General features: G+C 43.3%; 1 protein-coding gene across 3 annotated transcripts in view; it reads right to left on the reverse strand.

Moving 5' to 3' along the window:
• USP46 (ubiquitin specific peptidase 46) overlaps positions 1-19,655 on the reverse strand; it is a 37,014-nt gene extending 17,359 nt beyond the window's left edge. Inside the window, exons 1-2 of one of the 3 annotated variants that reach the window (XM_044417752.1) lie at positions 19,019-19,655; positions 1,979-2,059 (exon numbers count right to left, since the gene is read on the reverse strand). In XM_044417752.1, the coding sequence (XP_044273687.1) occupies positions 1,979-2,059; positions 19,019-19,054 (117 nt within the window). In that variant the 5' untranslated portion in view covers positions 19,055-19,655. The remainder of the gene's footprint in view (positions 1-1,978; positions 2,060-19,018) is intronic. The other 2 variants (XM_044417750.1, XM_044417751.1) reach the window with 2 other exon arrangements.
• Positions 19,656-20,196: the final 541 nt, after the last annotated feature.

Consider the following 20,196-nt stretch of genomic DNA (forward strand, 5'->3'; position numbering starts at 1 on the left):
TCATGCAGAAGCCCAACATGTGGAAGGGAGACTTTTCATGCAGCTCCTCCCACACCCAGTGTACCATCTGCAGCAATACACATGGGAATCAATCATTCAGAGGGTGCCTTTGAGCAAATGGGAGCATTTCTTGATCTCATTGCCAGGAAGCCTTGCATGTACCACTCCCCACTACTGCTGTCCCACCCTGACTGCAAGCAGAAGCCCACGGGGCACACTAACCAGCTCAGAAAGGCAGAAGCTCAGAAGCTTCCAAGTAAGCAACTGGTTCCAACAAGGTCTGGAGCTGAACTGAGGCCTTTTATCTTTCCAGGGCTAAATTACTCCTTCTCAGAGGAACAAACAGCCTGTACAGCTGAGAAATGTGTGGCCCTTCAGATATTGGTGGACTGCAAATCACATGGCTTAGTGCAATGTCACAGTTTGGCCTGGATACAAGCACCAGTAATGCTTTTCCAAGTGATCCAGCTGGCCTCTCTTCATCTAGGTTATGAGCCAAGCAATTCAGGGTGAGGATCATGCTAACCTTCAAAGTAAACGGGGATTGACACATGGGCTTATGTCAATTGAAGTCTGATTTATTTTCATGTGTAAAATGTTCTCTGTGGGGAAATCCAGATTTAAGATTGGCAAGAAAATATTTGTTTGGCATATTTGGATGGAAAGGCTAATTTTCACTTTGGCTCAGCATGCAGGGCCCAATGATAACTTCCTGCCATTCTCTGTTTTGTATGCTAAATATGATTTGCCAGCTCCAGCTGAATGGCAAAATGCACAACTGAAACATCTGATGGAATCCAGGTTTGGCCTTGTCACCTTTCCAGGTTCAGATCTCCCTTTGCTATTGGAAGTACTGGTTGAGGCTGAACAGCTACACTAGTCCAGGATCTATGTCTATAAATGCATGTCATGAATTGAAAAACCCAATCTCGCCCAATCAGTGCAGCACTTCATTGGATCTATTTCAGGAGGGGAAACAGATTTTAGGTTACCTTTCCTAAATGATGGAAAATCATTTAGGAAAGGTAACCTAAATGATGCTTCAAGTAGACAACATTTTCAATAAGGGCTTAATTAAATCGGACAATTGTTGGAAATGCAATACAGCTAACATTTCTCTTACCCAAATGTTTTGCCAATGCCCTACACCTGTCTAATCTAAAAGAAGATTAATTCAGATAAATTGTATGAGAAAATCTTCTTTAGTATTTACAGAAACTCCTTTTCTGAACTACCAGTCTTCCTTTTGGAATTTAATGCAAGGTCGGCAGAAATTGATTTTCTGCACCCTTTTGACAGCTAGAAGTCTAATCCTACAACACTGAAAGCTAGAGGTCTTGATGAAACATTTGAATTTTGAATGGGTAGTTTTTAGGCAATTTTACAAACTGACCAATTCACAGATATCTGTGCTCCCTTTCTTGAAGTCTGCATAGAACTATCTTAAAAAATAGTACCACATGTTGTTATACATGACATATATAGGAGTACATAATATACACACATTCATTGTAATAGATTTAGTTAAACATCAAGACAGGAAAGAACACTATTATTTTTATTTTCCCTTTTTTGGTTGGATTTTTATTTTTATTCTGAAATTTACAAGAATTTTTAAAAAGTAAAACATGGAATATCTCATTCAGACCAGGAGGTATCCAGTCTGTCTGCCTTTTTCCTGTTCCTTCCTTTATGTTCTTAAAGTCTCACTGTGACGCTACCGCTCCTCTTGACTTGCCCTTCCCATATTCCCTTCACCTGCTGGGGGACAAAATGAGACTTCTGCTTGCTCCAGTGTGGGATGGGGTGTGTGTGGCAGGTGGGCACCAGGACCATAGGAAAAACAGAAAATTTACACAGCAGTGCCTGCCTCCTCCTTTAGGGGTTGTGGGTTGTGATCTAGCACTTCTACAAACCAGACTTTCAATTTTTGGCATAACCTCTAAAATGCATCCTGCATTACAGCAATGATACTTACATTGACCAGTCCGAAGTAGTGTTCATTGAGTGGAAATTGCTCTGGCCCAATGTCTTTTTCCAGAGCAGAGGCATTGGTGCCCTAGGGAAAAGAAATTGCCTTTTAAAAGATAAGAGAGAGATGACCCTGAAAGGGCAAGTCCCTTCACACTTCTGCTCTGAAGTTGTGCCAAGAGGACTCTCCCAGGGCTTAGGCATCTCTGAGGGCTTACAGCTCCACTGCAGCTCAGCCGGTGACATGAGGCTGCCGTGCACCTCCAAAAGAATATTGTAGAGGTGGACAAGGTACCAAAATCAGCAACCCACAGGATCAAAAGGCCGGAACAACTTCCCTATGAGGAAAAGATATAACATTTGGGACTCTTTAGCATGGGGGTGGGGGGGGGACCCAAGTAAATCGGCAGTGGAAGGAGAAGGAATAGAGTTGTATAGAAATATGCATGGTTTGGGATCAGTGGACAGGGAGGTATTTTTCTTTGTCTTTCATAATACTAGAACCATTATTCCATGATGCTGCATAGTGGGAGATACAGGAGAGATGAAAGTGAGTACTTTTTCACTCAGTGCATAAATGGTGCAATTTGCTACCCCAATATGTAGCAATGGCTGCCAAGCTGGACAGATATAGAAGGGGATTCAACAGATTCATAAAAAAGAAGACTGTCAATGGCTACCACTCTTGATGAAGACATGCTTATGAATACCAGCATACTTATGAATACCAGTTGCTGAGGAAGACAAGAGAAAGGTGTCCACACAATCTTGCCCTGTTTGTGGGCTTCCTACAAGTATTTGGCTAACTGCTAAAGAAGCAGAATGCCTTGGTAGGCATTTGGTCTAATCCAGCAGGGCTCCTCTTATGTCCTTCATCCTCATTACCCAACAGCCCAACATATGAACTTTGAAAACACTTGGTTGCCATCTGACATATCATGCACAAAGCACACACAAGCCTCGTTGGTTTTAAATTAAAAACAGCGTCGATCTGTCCTTCCAAACCCATGACCTTGCAATAGAGCACCAAGACACTCCTTCACCCCTCTTCCATTAACTTGCTGTCATCTGTTTTCCAGATAAAAGAACTACAAAAACAAACAAACTGCCAGAACCTTCTGATGTTATCCAATTTTATTTCTGCAATCTCATTTAACATTTTCCTTATCATTCCATTTGTCCAATTTGCAAGGGCTGGGAGGGAAGGACAAGAGGCATGTTTTTCTCTTGCCTAGATTAGTAAAGCAACTTGGGTTTTTTTCAGTAAATGAAGGCTTTTTGAGTGCTGGAATGGATGAATGAGAATTGGAAAAGATAATTGTGGAGAGTTTGCTGGCTCTAAAAGTAAATCAACTCCCTTGCAGTTGGCAGCTAGTAATAAAGTTGCAGGCTTAAATAAATGTCATGTTGCTGTCAGAACACTTTCCCTATTTTTCAGTCCTAGGGTACAGAAGTCTCCCAGTAGTTCTCAGTGAAAACAAAGAACTGTACTGAATTTCCTCAGGCACACAATAGTTTTCAGTTCCTCACTCCACATGAGCCTTTCCTGAAGAAAAATGTTCAATGGGAAGGCACACAATTCAACAATAATCCATTGTGGGTTGTTCCTGTTCTTAATGGCCTGGCTGCCCTGAAGGTCTACCTCATATTACATCATTTGTACCCCAGGGAGCATCAGGTGTAGCAGAGTTTTTATCCAGTAGAATCATCAGGCAGTCCTTGCATCAGCCTAGAGAAAGCAAGGACATAGCCTCTGTGGTTAATTTTCCACTGTTGGAAAATATTGCTGTACTTGATAGTAAGATCAACTTCCAAACTCTGGTTCTATGTTACTTCAATTACAGAGTGGAGCTTCCAGTGGGAGCTTACCTTCTGGGGTTAATAGCAGTTTTGGGGGGTGCTGGAGTTCAGCAGGACTGCAGCTTAAATTCCCCTTCCCTGTGCACCATGGTCCTGATTCTGCTCAAGCAGAACCCTGTAGCTGCAATGTATTTCAAAGTATTTTTTGTTTAGAAATGTGTATGTTAAAGGCATCCACACAACTGATATCACATACAGTTTGACTCTAAATCTCTACACATGGGTGTTCTGCAGTATTTATTTTTCACATCTCAGCTATGTATGTATTCGTTTAAATCATTATGATAACACATTATATTAAATATAACAAACAAATGACTATTGGATCCTGAAGGAAGCCTACATTTTTGAAATGCATAGGGTAACAATAAATCATTTATTATGGTTGGCACTTGGGGCTTTGTAAAGTTTTCCCCCCACATTGCTTTCTCCCTCTCTATTGTAGGTACTCATCTGGCTTCTCTGGGGCAGGCACCTGTGATCTGGAAAGGTGTTTATACGAAAATAAGCATGTCACACAACAGCACTGCTGCTGGGAGGCACATTTGGCCCAGTTTTCGGTAAGCTTCCTCAAGTTCACAGTTCCAAAATATCATCATAAGCCTCTCCTACCTCACAGGGTTGTTGCAAGGATAAAATAGGGGTTGGAACGTCACTTATATTGTTCTCAGCTCCTTGAGAGAAGTGCAGGACAGTACATAAATAATCCATATATTTTTAAAGACCTTCCCCTCTTGGTGCTTGATGTTTTCTAGTATTCTCCCAGTTCCAAAAATCTACCATATCCCATAGATTTGCAAATGCCTCAAAACTATTACATTCCCAATAATCATATCCAGCATATAAAGAGTCTTTCAGAAGGCTTGAAGTACTTTAAGTAGATCAATGCTTTCAGCAGTTGAGTAAGGTAGGATAGGATTATCCCCGATATTGTAGATGAGGGGCTTGCTGTACACAGGATTTTAGAAGGCATTCATTCATCAGGTAGCCATAAGACAGAGACAACTTGATGGCACACAACACATTTAATGGGCATCACCACTGACGGTCTTGGCCTCTATGAATCAAGCAATTCAACATAATGGCCCTTGTGGAACATTAAGTTGCCAACCAAACAGGTGGCAACTTTGAAAAATACCACAACTAGCTCTTGCCTGTGTAATCAGCACTGTACTACAGCCTACTACAATAACGTACATTTTCATTTCAGTGTGACTGTTGTGAGCACCCTCACAGAAGTGCTAAGGGGTAAGTCAATTCTTATCCATGCCTGGAGCAGTTTTAGAATTTCTTTAAACAATCCCTTGAGTTCATTTTTAATTATGGAAAAGTATGAGAACTTCATCTCCAAATATAAACATGTATATATGGGCAAAATAAGACAAAAGTGTACAAGGCAAACTATTTCCCCTCTCAGCAATGCTGCACCATTTAGTACTTTTTTGCATTTAGTTCCCCTTGGAAAGAAAATCGAATGAATCAGTATGACTAGTTGGCCTGTCAGTTTCAGCATTTTCTGGTGTTGCAGGCTGGAGGTGAATGTGATTAGGAATCCCATACTGAGGATTGTTTTGCCATACCTTCTTCCATGCATCTGGCTCCTAATGCATAGAAAATTCTAATAACTCAAAAAGTTGATAAAGTCAACTGAATCAGGCTGAATTAAATCAGGCTGAAGTCCTACATCTGCTTATCTGGACCTAAATGGCACTGAACTCCATGAGACTTACTTTTGGATGGACATTTATTGCATTGTTACCTACCTATTCTTTACTCTGGGATAGTCAAGGTTGCCCATATGGACTCTCTGATCCGTGCCCACCCTTTCATTATATTTATATCATGAAAACTAACAATCCTGACTGAGGGCTGATTCCGCCTTATGGAACTGGCTTGCTTCCATTGTTCTCCAGAAGAGATACACTCAGGCAAGTTACCACTGGATACCAGTGCCTTCAGCATATGCTATAGAACGAACAGACCAATATAAACAGATATGAATCTCACATGAGAAACAGCACCATTCAGATTCCAGCAGCCGAATGTTTACATCTCTGAGGGCACTCTCTGTTCTTGCCATTCTTCAACAAGAAAGTTCAAGGGGGTGGCTGGGGCATGTAGAGAGTTGCAGGCATTCTCTTCTGTCTAAGCATGCATAGGATTGCACTCTTGGTAGAGCTGCATTTACTGTGCATACATTTAAGTATTTGTTAAATTGCCTCAGACTGTACGTTTTACATTTTATGATCATTTGACTACACAGTTTAGAAATTTTTCTCTACTGTGTATATATTTTGCTTTACTTAGCTATTTACATTCATCTTTCAATGAATTATCAAGGGGCTTTACATGATCAAAATGAGTGTGTACATGCATACCTGCCGAACAAGGGCAACATTTCATGCATGTGAAATACTACAATTAATGTGTGAGTCTTCGAAGTGCTTCAGGCGCTTTTGCTGCAGCAGAATTAACTTGGACTTCCTTTACAGTGGAAATCAGATCCAGCCTGAAAGCAGAATCCTGACTTTGCAACTCGTCACTCCCCTTCTCTTTCATTTATGTCATTAGCTAGCTTGCTAAAAAGAAAGATGTAGGTCAGATCTTTTTCTTCCAATCCTTACCTCTCTTAACATTCTGAGTAGCTGCCTTTTCGCCCCTGCTACTAACTCTCCTGTCATTTGGCTTCCCTGTTACCAGTTCTAACATCAGCCTCTATTTGTTTTCTTGGCTTTCATTTTCTTTCAATAACATATTCCTCTCTCTCTCTTGAATACATATAAATTGACGTAAATGCACAAGCACACACGGCTCCCAAAGGTTTGCTTGTTAGTCTTGCATTTTTCCAGGTTCTATCTCTGGAATAAGAGTTCTTTCATGGGCCTCTTGGTCTCTGAATCTCAGAAAACTCTTTGTAGGTTTACTTTCATTATTATACTGACCTTCCTCACTTGTACAGCTCTCACCACTGGATGAACAGTATGTTTATAGCCTGCATGGTCATATTTACTGTAACCAGCTTACCTGTGCCAGTAACTGCTCACCCATGTTTACATCATTTATATGATGTTTGTATCAGCATGGAAGTGGGGAGCTACTGGAAAGAGCTGCCTTTTTTTCTGCAGCCAGAAAAAACATAAATTGCAAATGTATCTACTCATACCAAAGGAGCTGCAATTCTGCACATTGGTTCTACACAGCTAGGAACTGCAACTTTGTATTTAAGCTCTAGCCCAGTAGCCATGGGTGACCAGGAATTGATGCAGATGAGATGATGGCTGGCAAAGAGGCATCACATGCAGCTCTCTTCCCTCCTTTGCCACTATCAGAGGCTAGTAAAAGTGTTTCAGTTAGTAAGTAACATTGAGAGACGTATTTATAATGCTGAATTTTTTTGAAGAATTAAATGGTTCTGTATGCCAGCTCTGCATCCCAAAGCCACAAATCCTCCCATCCCACACATTTCCAATGTTGTATAGCATTTCCTGTGTTGTAACAGAACACTGCTAGTTATTGTGTCATAATCATTACAGGTATTCTTAACACCCCCACTCTTCTTATTCACAATTTGATTTTCAGTGTGTCCATGATTTGGCTTTAAATCCTGCTTGCACTTTTGTCCCCGAGTACTTCCCTGTGAACTCTAGAACAGCACTGTGGGCACGTGTTTTTTGCACATGATACCAAGCCACATGGCACAAACATGATAGTTGCCACATGGATATAAACAGCTAACAGCATCTTAGCATGCTTTGTATTCTTAATAAGCCAGGAGGCAGCAGATGCATCCCTTCCAGCTGTGTGGACTGATAATGCAGGGAAATAGTTTTCTGTACCCCCATCTGTTTTCTGTAGACGGGGTTGGCAGTTCCAGACCTCAAGATGATGCTCAATGCTTTAAGAGCCGCTCTGCCTTGGGATTCAAATATCCACTTGCTCACCTTTCCTTTCCACTAACGGTGGGTATAAAACTAGTGCCCTGCTCGCTGGTGGGAGAAAGGCTGGATGCATGGGAAGTATGTGCATCTGGTGAAAGCTGCAGCAGGTAATCAAACAGTGTGGGCCTTCAGGAGCAGTACAAATGTATATCCAAAAATCAGACCATACACTTTTTCAAAGACTGGTTTTAAAAATATAGAAAACACCCAGCAGTGTACCTCATGGAATCGTCTTCCCTTCAGAATGCATTCATTCTACAGCATCTTACCACAGGGACTGACAAACATTGTAACATGTGAGCAGCCTAAAAAACTATCATCCCTGTAACACCATTAGAAGTGATTATGACATGTTGAAATTTTGCTTTCAATTCAGTCAAAACAGATTATTTTAGCTATTGTTCAGCATCCTGGAGAGGAGGGAAGTGGGAAAGAAAAACCAGATTATGATAAACGGTGTGTGTGCATGCATGCATTTCTCTCTCTGCAGCTAAACTGCAGCAACAGCTTAACAGGGAGAGTCTGAACTGGAAGATTATGAGTGAAAGGGAATAATACATTGCAGAGGATTTTGTCAATTAAAATGAACTGGACATTTTGCAAAAGCAATTTGGGACAGTCTGAAAATGGGGACAAGGCGTGCCTGAAACAGCTTTATCTTGGAAATCTCTCATTTCAGTTGATGCCATGTACATCTAATATTGTTTAGAAATCAAGGCTTGGCCCAGCTACTGGCCCAATACAGAGCTTGTGTTACAAGAACCAAGCCCTTGAAGGCATGAGTACTGCAACTAGCGGCCACAAGGCAAGCTTTTCTTTTAAGCAAAACCAGGGTTGAAATGGGAATCAGAAAAGGTATCAACTAGCAATACAGCAAGCTAAAAACACAAGAACAGGCATTAGTCTGGCATTCAGTTCACACAGTAGCCAAACAGAGGCCTATGGGCAAGCCACAAGCAGGACATGGGAACAAGAGTGGCATCTGGAGGCTCAGTGCCAGACAGGGGAAAAAAAGTGCCAGACAGTGGCAAAGAGTGAGTAAGCAAAAGGGGTAGAGGAGCGTAAAGTTACACTGAAGAAAGGAAGAGGACAAAGCTGAGTCAGGCTAGGCCCAGAGCAAGGCCACCTTACGTATCACTGCAAAACATGCCTCCTTGATCTTATTCTTACTGCTACATTGAGGTTATATCTCACCTTTGTTCCTCTTGGGAGGAACCCCAGGCAGCTTACATCGCTCCATTTTGTCCTCACAACAGCAGCCCTGTGAGGTGGGTCAGGCTCAGAGCGAGTGAACAGCCTAAAGTCACCCAGTGAGTTCATGGCCAAGTGGGGACTGGAACCCGGGTCTCTCAGGTCCCTCTTGCACTGAGGGTCAGTGGTAGCTGTTCTGTAATGTGTTGGTAATCCTTCAAGGCAAAGATTCTTTTTGGGGACAACCCTTGCAAAATTCTTCTGCTAAACAAGGGCTGCTTCAAGAGCAACATGTCTACTGTGGAGAACCGTTTATCATCCAGGACCTAAGTATGTCAGTGATGCAGCTCAGATGCACTTGAAGGTCTACTTATGTATAATTGTTTAAAAGGTTTTAGCCTTCTACTAAGAGCAAATGCTAGTACCAAAATTGGTAACTGTTTCTCTTTTTCCATCATGCTCATGCAGAGACAGGCCCATGCAAGTACACCTATGTCAAACACACTATCTAAGTGCATAATCCTATACATATTTAGGTAGTCTACAACTGGCTGGGGCACACTGAGAGTTGTGGACATTTTTGGATTGCACCCCGCATTGCTCAGACCACTGGCAAAATGCACTGCCAGCTGGCAAGGGCATTCATCTCCTCTCTGCTTCTGTCTAGGAGCATCATTTTATTTATTACATTTGCATACCCCTCCATAGCCCATAGGTCAGACCAAAGAAATCAAGATACAAAAATACATTCAAATAAGATTATCTTATTCCTGCCTGGAGCTGGCATTAAATACTAGTCTGGGTGCTATACTAGGGAGAGGTCTACTTTTTAATTTTTTGATTTTACTGATTTATAATGGGCCAGTAAGGGAACAAAATGTTTCAGGTCTTCCCTGCCTAAGGCTTCTAGTCCCTTTCATCCAATTGGCAACAACACGAGAAATTGCAATGGGGCCTAGAGGCCAACCACATGCATTATTTCCCTTTTCAAAATGGATCTCTCCCCCTCCCTCAAGCTCTGCTCCTTCACCTTTCTAGCTACTATAACATTGTTAACTCTGGGTCTCCCTACTGAGGATCATGTGCCCTCCTGGACAGTCTTCTCTTTGAGATCTTTCCAGTCCAAGTTAGAGTGAAAGATAAAGAACTGTATCAAAGGGCCCTGAAGCTGCCAATCAACAGTTGGGCACCTGGCCACCAGCATGAAAAAGGTACATGAGTCACCTGGTCAGCTTTCCCCACATTGGTGAGGTCTATTCTATTTCTAGTATGGTGATTAGTTCGAAATTTCCCTAAGTAAATCTGTATCCCCCTTGTCTTCTATGTTAGGGATTTAACCTCTCCTTTTGGATAATGAGGGAGTCAACAAACTACAACCATCCCCTTTCCTTTATTTAATTTTTTCTACTGGGTGTTTTAAAGGAATGCTACCTCATTTTCCAGTGACCTACCCAGCCCCAGCACAAATCAAAAGGGAGAAACCAAAACAGGGTAGCTTTGTCTGAGCTGAGCCCAAAGAGTTCTTGATATGAAAATGTATCCTATGGAAAAGAATGTGCAAACATTCTATCTGATTAATTTAAAGTAGTGAAACAGCTGGGCCAAGCAGATCTAGGATAAAAATATAGTATTTCATATTTTAGGAGGGAAATATATTATTACAAATTGACAGTACAATCCTATTCCTGCCTAGTCAAAGGTAAGTCCTCTTGGGTTCAGTTTTTCAAGCCCTCTTGGAAAAATTGCATGCTCAGGCAGCCAAAGATACCAAAACAAGCATCCTTCCAGTTCCTCTGACTAAAGAAATTAGATCTGGCTAATTTCAACCTGTTAATTCTTAATTTACAGTATTAATTTCAAGTAATGTTTCCAAATGAAACAAAGCAAGTATGAATAGAAGCCTATAAATCCTCTAAGATACCTGATACATACATTGGTATAACAACAATGAACTAAATAAATATCTAGATACCCTCCCCACAAGGTACATGACACAAACAGCTAATGAAAATAACTCAGAACAATATACTTGCAATTGAATAACTGAAAGGAGAAACTGCCTACCTGTAACTATCGTTCTTCCACTGGTCATCTGTGCATTCACAGATATGGGTTCTGCACACATGCGTGGAGCTCATTTAGGAAGATTCCAAAGCCGATTGATTATTATTTGGCAGGAGCTCAGCCCCTAGCCAAGCCCAGCATGCGGGAGGGGCTCCCACCAAGAGCTCAGTTCAAAAGTGAGACCACCATCAAGTGTGACCCCTGTAAGAATAAGAATTGTGCTTATCCCTTATGTATCAAGCAACACAGTGGGGATGGCGGGTGGGTACGTGTGAATGCACAGATGACCACTCAGACAGTGAAAGTTACAGGTAGGCAGCCTGCCTTTCTTCACTGTGGTCTCTGTGTATCACACACATGGGAGACTGGTGAGCTTACCTCTTGGAGGAGGGTGGTATTGCTCGACAGAAAAAGGAAGAGCATGGCTCTCCTGAAGGTGCAATCTGCTCTAGCCCAGATATCTAGTCGATTCTGGCGAACGAAGATTGATGGGTTTGACCAAGTCACTACTTGACACAGGTCAAGACACTCCAGCATAAATAGCTGTGGAGGTCACTGTTGCTCTAGTGTGGATAGGGCTAGTGAACTGAAGGGCCAGCATGACTGTAAGTTACTTGAATTGTGGAAGATATCTAGTTAGCAAGTTTTTGAGAGGAGATGGGTGAGCCTGGAGCTGCACCTCCAAAGACAACAAAAAGTCTTTGTGACTTACAAATAGGTTGCATCCTGGTCTTATAAAAGGCTAAAGCCCTGTGTACATCTAAGCGGTGAAGGGCTAGCCCAACTGGGTTGGAGGGGACTGGAAAAGGGCTGGAAGCACATTGACATGAAAGGTAGAGACAACTTTCAGAAGGAAAGTGGGATCAAGATGGAGTATCACTTTATTTTTGTGGAAGGTGAGATAAGGTGGATCAATTCTGAGGGCAGCTAAGTCACTGGCCCAACAAGCTGTGGTGACAGCCACCAGGAAAGCTGTCTTAAATGACAGAAGACAGAGCTTAGTGGTAGCCATGGGTTCAAAGCATTTCCAAGTAAGAGAGTGGAGGACGATAGAGAGACTCCAAGTTAGTACTGGTTGCCAGACAGGTGGAGTGAGATTAACGATGCCTCTAGATTACGGGGTAAGAGAAAATAGAGTAATCTTGCAGAGGATTGTCGAATGCAATGACAGCAGCTGTATCAACCCTGACAGAGGAGGATTTGAGACCTTTTTTGTATAGATAGTTGAGGAAGGAAAGGATTTGGCTGATGAAAGCTCTGTGTGGTTCAAAACTGTGTAGGGATGCAAAATTAGGGAATGCAGCCCACTTTGAGCTGTATGGTTTGCAGACAGCATATATCCATGAAGCACTGAGGATCAGCTGGATGTTGTGAGGTAAGTCAGTCATTGAATTTGAGATGGTAGGGTTCTCCTTGCCATAAGATGGAGAGTATGTCTGAATGGAGGACTCTCCTGTGTTCCTGAGAAATGAGGTCGGGTTGGAGGGGTACTCAGTAATAGGAATGACTAGAGAGGTCGAGAAGATGGGGGAACCACTGCTGTCTGAGCCACTGAGTATTAACATTCATATTTCATAAATACAGAGTACTTTCAGAGTCTTTTTGGACTATTTGGCACCTTATAAATAAAATAAAAAATAAGTGCTTATTTTGTAAATGCACATCTTATTCCACACGCCTTTGCCCAAATCCAGAGTAGACAGCCCACTTAAGTTACACTGAAATCAACAAGACAGGCTAGTTTGTAGGTAATTTACATTATGTGAAGGCAATTAAACATGCCCCAAGGCTTTCCAGCCTTTTCTACCCACTTCATTCTTTGTAAGAGAGTTTCTAAGAGAAGCTACTTTGGGAGCTAGTGTGGTGTAGTTGGAGTGGGGAGCTGAGAGGTATGGGCTCTATGCCCCACTTGCCCATGAAGCTCACTAGGTAACTTTGGGCTGGTCACTCACTCTCAGCCTAACCTACCTCACAGGGCTATTGGGAGGATAAGCTGTCTTGGGCTCCTCACAGGAGGAAAAAAGGTAGGCTATAAATGAAATATAATCATTATAGTAACAATGAAAGCACAGAATAGTCATGTCCAGACTGAAACAGAAAATGAGGAGGAAACTGCTGCAGATGAGTTATTATGGAATGTAGATGAAACAGAAGTAATGTCAGTTTACCACAGGGCATGCAATGAAATATAATTACCCTGAAAAAGAGGAGTCAACTAAACACTTGCTCCCTTGTGAGTCTCTCTGAAATTCCTTTCTTTTTTTGGCAGCTTATTTGAAAAGGTGCAATGTGTAGATGGGACAGCCCAAATGGTAAATGCTACAACAAAGGACCCTCAAGCTGCCATTGTGCCATTTCAAACTCTTCTAACAATCTCCAAGTTCAGCAGGAAACGTGTCTCTGAAGTAAATTCATGTGATCCAATCCAGGGTTCCCATCTGGCTCTATTTGGTTGGCTAAATATTACTGGCAGGTAGTACTGATTCTTGATCTAGAAGGAATTGGGCATCTGGTGAATCCTGGAGGACTGTACCGAGAGCACTGGAGGACCAAATCTGACCCCAGGCCTGAAGATCTCCACCCTCTCTTCCAGCAATGGGGAAACTAAATTACAAGGAAAACAAGATATTGTTTACTTCAGCGATTCTCCTCCTGTTTCATTCACGTGAGCTCCAACTCCTCCAACTTCTTAAATGGTATAATTAAGGACCTTGGGACAAGTTTCTGTGGAGTAGCTTCTGTCAAGGAAGGATCCACTCAAGTGGATTACTGGAGACAGAGAGACTCAGGAGCATGCTCCAAACACTCAGAAAGCATGCTGATGACCTCAGAGGTGTCATGACTTCACAAGCTGGAACCAGTGCCTTAGCTCCATTTTACAGTGCTGATGTATGGTGGATGTGACCTCACCAGCAAAGGGCATGCTGGGTCACCACTAGGTGGGAAGATGGAGTCTACAAGTAACTGCTCTTTCAGGGTGAAATGGAGGGTGAAGATTAAGGGTGCACATGTAAAGTAAAACAACCAAGAACTCCAAGGGGCAACTTTGGATATTAAAATGCGTGTTTCCACTTATTAAACAGCTGGATTTCACAGGAAGATTTGGTCCAACAGTGTCAAAAATGTTTTGATTGAAGACTCTAGAGAAACCCTAAACTGGGCATAGGTCACTGAAAGTCTAGCTCTGGCTTCTAGTATTTTCCCAGCAACCTCACCAACTGCAGAGGAACAGTCATGCACACAGATGTGTCCATCATGTATCCCAGCATTTTTCCCAAGCTGGAACACAGCAGGAAAAGGGCTCCCCTCTCCTGCAGTGCAGGCAACATGAGAGGGTTTGGCAGAACTTCCCTCATTATGCACCTTGGCTACTCCCTCCCATTTCCAAAGGAAGATGTGGGGCATCGATGGAGAGCCTCAGGTGGATAAAGGCAAAAGTTCTGCTGTTGTTCACGCCAGAAGATTTAGGCTCACATAGCCTTTCTCATCTGGTGAACTCCAGAAGTTTTGGGTCACAGTTCCCATCATTCCCAACCAGTATAGCTAATGGCAGTGGATTGGGCAAGTTTGGGCTAAAGCAGGAGTGCAAAACCAGGGGCTCAAAGCCAAAAATCCAATCTTCTGGCCATATTCTTTTCCTCTAGCTCCACCCCTTTCCTGCAACCACTGGGCATTTTGTTGTTTTCAAGCTCTGTGCAGTTCCTTTTCCCATTCTCAAATGCTGAAATGCCTCTCCTAAGCCTTAATTATGAGTAGGAAGAGCTTTAAATTACAATATGTTGGCCTGTTTGGCTTTCCCATTTTGCCTTAAGCTTCACCTACAAGAATATAAAGTTCAACACTATCAGCCTAAAGAGTCCCTTTGCTCCTGTGCAACAATGAACAGAGCCAAGGTTTTTGTCTCTTCAGCTGCTACCCAGCTGGGCTCAACTGAAAATATGGCTTCTGTTAAAAAAATTACTTGCTGAACAGAATAGAACAGAGCTCTTAAATGCTTCAGTAGCAGGATAGCCAATCATTTCCAAGGAAAATGTCAAAATAAAGCTTTGCTCACAAAAAGCAGAGTATGAAATTTGTCTTAACAGCAAGACAGAAAGCAGTAAATCTCCACCACAGATGTGCAATAAAATATTATGTTTATACTCCCTCACTCTATTTTTAAAGGGCCAAGGGAGGGTGAAGGAGATCTATCTGTACATTGAAAACACCTTCACATTAAAGTTTCAACCAATGTTTCCACAAACTACTTCCAATTGCTTAAAAAAAAACAAAACGAAAAATGAAAAAAACAACCCTACTATTTTCCTCCTGGTTTGGTCTAAAATGCTCATCAATTCCCTGTCTGCAGGGAGATTTTAGCAACTGCTGTCAAACAGAAAAGGTTTGGAACAGCAGTCAGGCATTATCTAGCTCAGATGTTTATTCTACCTGGCCCACCTTCAGAGTAACACTGACTCCTTAAATCCTACTTGCATTTCCTTCCTTCCCCTGTTTGCTTCTTGGCTCATTCTGTCTGCAACCCTATCCTTACCCTTCTAAACTGAACTACCAAGTGGAAACATGTAAAGACCTCTGGCCAACAAGCTGGCTATCTGTGAAGTTATATAGATGCAGACAATTGCCTATCAAACACTAAAAATACATCACTGATCTGTCCAGTGGTGAGTGTTGGCAAGCTGGTGTGATGCCTTAGTTCAAAGAATGTGTTCCCCCTCATGAGGATCCTTTTCTGGGTGGCTTTAGGCCTTTTGGCCTCCATTCCCATTGGTCATATGAAGATCACTGCCACAGCCTCAGTTGCAAGGTTGCTGCAACTTCCAGAGATGTAGCCCTGTTACGCCTATCACAACAAACCCAGCAAGGAAGTTTGTGTGATCATAAAGCAGCATTCCGCAACCTGGGATTATAGAATTGTGCCCAATGCATCTGGAGGCACCAGGCTGGAGAAAGTTGCCTTAAAGATGAAAGGCATTAATGGGCTTTTATTTGATTAGCCTTCATGAGCTTTTATTTGATTACCATTTCATTATCTCAGCTTGGACAAGACAGCTGAAAAGCTTACTGAGTCATTTAGGTTATATCCATGCTATCCCACTTATAGGTGTTAATAAATCTAATGAAGTGACTTGTTATCATGAGTACTGCAATAGCAAATGGCCAGTTGCATATCTTCAGTTTCATATGAGATTGTCATACAAGATTGTATTTCTTTATTTCATTGCTATTTTACAACAGTGTTTACATTCCCCACACATACATGTGCTTTTATCAGTGTATGTACCTGCCAACTGAAGACATTGCAGCCCTAGGCTTAAATTCAACTTTTCATGAGAGGCCTGTTGCATGCCCTCCTCATTTGCTCTGTAGAGTCCCTCAATCTAAAGTGGATCTGGGGGAGGAGGGCAGCAGAGAGGGAAGGAAAGCAGTTCTGTTACCCACTGGCAGGATTGGATGCAACCTGGTGCCACAAGCCTCAGATGATTCATGGTGTTCTAAGGCTTACTGAGCATGCGAGTTTTGAACAAATAAGAATAATTGTCATTATATTTCCCAGAACACATTTTTCACTATATGCAAATCTACTCCTCATTCACACATGTAGTTGAATGTCACATGTACGAAGAAAAGAAGAGGCCTGCTGGATCAGACCAAAGGTCCATCTAACGCACATACTTTTCACATAGCAAACAACCAGCTGTCCCTGCGCATGGAAAACCCACAAGTTAGGACATGGCTGTGATCTCACCCTCCTGCTCATGTTCCCCAGTAAATAGTATAGAAAGGTATAACTTATAGTTATCAGAACTAGTAGCCACTGATTGTAGTGAACTGATTCACAGCATCTGTAGCTGCTTCCAGACAGAGGACTTCTGGCACTACCAGGTATGGCACAGCTATCCTGTTTTTGTTTTTTGTATTAATTCTCATTAATAGTTCTTCTGCAGTAAGAAAAAGACAGAAGGAGAGATAAGGAAACAGGTGGTTTACAAGTAGAAGACGACATCTAGACACATATCCATCCCACTGTAAAATCCCATGAAGGAGGCAGGCTGATGTTTCAATAAAACCTCATCTGGAAGCACTGTTTATGTCTGTGGGCATGCAGGGGTGTGTGTGTGTGTGTGTTGCTATATAAATTCAGGGTTGGAGGCCCAAAACCTGTCCTACTAGTGCATCTGGAATGGTTTCCACAGTTAAGGAAAATGAGCAGTCACTACTTAACAGCATGTGCAATCTCTGTTGTAGAAATAAAATATATAACAGCTATTACATTAAGAATAATAGCAATAAAATTTAAGTGTAACACACATAGGAAATTTAACAGAGACCATTTCAAAGCCTACATTTTCAGAAGTGGGTCACCTGAAGCAGAATACCATAATCAGGTATTCAAATATGCCACCTTCCCCCAACCTTAATCAAATAAACAAAAGGCACAATTCATTGCAAATTTAAACAGAAAAAAGGGTCTAGATCACCTAGCATAGTTGGCTGGGGCATGCTGGGAGTCTGTAGGCCTTTTTTCTATGTAAACTTCCACAAGATTATGCCCTTAGTATGAAGCTGTAAAAATCTTCAAAGTGTTTACACTATTGAAATGTCTTTTGACTTCAGTCAAACCAACAGTGGATCAAATAGCATAAGGAGGATTATAGCCTTATACCTCCAGGTTATTTGTACAAATGCAGGTGGTGCTAACCAGAGTTTGTCCACCACCATCTTTTCTGTTACTGTGCTCTTGTAGCTGCTGATACATCCTAAATGCTAACATACTGTCAGAGCAAGTCAGATAGTGCATATCCCCCCCCCCCCCGCCCCCACCATGGTGCCTTCCAGATGTTTCAGGCTGCAATCCCAAATACTGGCCATGACAGCTGGAGCTGGTGGCAGTTGTAGTCTAAAAGATTTGGATGGTGCCATCACAGAGCAGAAAGATTCACGCAACCTGCTCCTGACAGATGCACACAGATGCAGCAAAGTCCACATGTGATCCTGTGACCTTTTCCTGCTTAGTGGTCCTCTTCAAGATTTCTCCAACCCATGCAAATCTTTGCACTTTATTGAAGAATGACAACCTTTTCCACTCTTGGCCTTACTTCCTTCGAGACACTATTCCCTTTCTCCACTCTTAACACATCAGGCTTTTGAAAACTTAGGTGCCAATTAGCCAGTCCAACATAACCAAGGAGGGGGAGATTGTTTTACAAAACTCCTGACCCTTTGGAGCAAGAAGTTTAAAACCAAACTTCATACTTTATAATCTTGGTAGACATCTCCAAAAGAACAAACCTAGTGAAAGTCCTATCTTGAGATCCTGGAAATTATTTACTAATTAGGTAGGTTGAATGCCATATCTTTTTTTACCCATCCATAGAAGCTTAAAGAAGTATTATTTGCACCAGCTACTTTTTCAGTAGATGCATCCTCAAAAGGAGTATCTCTTCCCACTTTGAAATCAATGTTTACCTTTGAACCTGCCTGACACTCTTGCAGATTAAAAATCTCACCCCTCACCCCAGTATCCAAAACTCATTTTTCCGGATCTCAGGTTCATCATGCATAACACCACAATGTCAACATTCTTCTGTACAAACTTCAAACGACCCCGATATTTCTGCCAAATGGATCCAATATGCCTGCTTTCCCAGACCTCCCAATTGCTTCCCCTGCAGCCCTATCATAGGCGTAACTACTCAGAAGTAAGGTCTCTACACTAAACGAGCCTTACTCTCTGATAAGCGTGCACAGGTCTCTGGAAACCGAGGACAGCTTTCAGGAGATCTTATTCTGAAGGGTAGGAGCCCTGTTGTTTGCCACATTTGCCATTGCCCTAGTCTAGTTTTCCCACACCGTGGTGGGGGGGGATTAGTGGGACGGGCGAAGGTTAGGGCCTCTCTTCCCTTCTCCCATCCCACCCCGCCCCGCCCCCTGCCTGCGGAATCCCCGCTTGAAGCCCCCTCCCCAAACAGGTCAGACAGGCCAGAAGTACTCACCATATTACAAATGGAGGCGATATTTCTGACAGTCATGAGTCTAAAGGTTGCAGTGATCCCACACCGCCATCTTTATAAGGTGAAAACCGAAATAGGCATGGTTGAAGGACCGGGAAGAGGCCAGGACTAGGGGGCGGGGGAGGCTAACACGCGGGGAGCGGGAGAGAGAGCAGCGAAAGCTCTGCAGGGGCTCTTGGGATCGTGAAGAGGGAGCTGCGGCGAGAGAGTTGGAGGAGGAGGAGGAGGAGAGGAAGGAGGGAGGGAGGGAGACAGATCAGCTTCTCATTTCTCTTGGCTTTGCAGGATCCGAGAGGCGGAGAGACACAACGAGGGCATCCACTCCCTCCCAGCTCTGCCGCCTACTCTGCCCGGGAGCCGGGGCGGCGGGGGGGCGGCGGCGGCCGACGATCCTATCAGCAGCCCAGCCGCGGGAGCATTTCTGGGCTACGTTTATTTGTTTCGCACACGCAGACACGGCGAGGGAAAGACCTGGGATTTTCACCAGCCGGGTCAGAGCAGCTCTCAGTCCCCCCCTTTTCCTTCCTCTTCCTCCTGCTCCTGCTGCTGCGGCTGCTTCCCCCGCGGCGGGTGCAGTTGCTCCTCTCCCCTTCTCTCCATTGCAGTGCGGCGCCCGGTGATCAACTTTGACAGCGACGGGGAAAAGGAAGGTCAATCCCGATTAGTGACATCGCCGCCAGCCAACCGCCGGCTCCCATCTCGGGAGGGATGCCCAGCCGCCAATGCCGAGGCGAGAAAGACGGAAGGCGGTCCGAGCCGCTAGGCCAGCCTTAGGGGTCAAGTGGCGCCGGAGACGGGAACGGAGGCGCTTGGCGTCGCTTGCCTTCGGCAGGCAGGGAAGGCAACTTCCCTGTTGCCTTTGCGCACTCTAGGACAGAAGGGTGGCATCGGAACAGCGGGACATGGGACGCAACGCGTCAAGGCAATGCCTCCGCTTCACATTTCCCCGGCTCGCAGAAGTGCAACGCGTTCACACATGCATGCATCCTGCGATTCCTTGATGCGTGCAAGCGTGAAAGTGATGCAGATTTGATTTCCGGAGAAAAGATTTCTCAATCAGAGCCAAAACCTCCAAGATCCTTTCTAGCTGAGGGGTTAACCGTAGAATCAGCCCACACACTGCTGCCAACCAGCAGTACAGTAATCAAGTTGTGGGCAAG

This window comes from Varanus komodoensis, unplaced genomic scaffold (genome assembly GCF_004798865.1).
Source record: "Varanus komodoensis strain SLA01 unplaced genomic scaffold, ASM479886v1 scaffold9, whole genome shotgun sequence".
Taxonomy (NCBI): domain Eukaryota; kingdom Metazoa; phylum Chordata; class Lepidosauria; order Squamata; family Varanidae; genus Varanus; species Varanus komodoensis.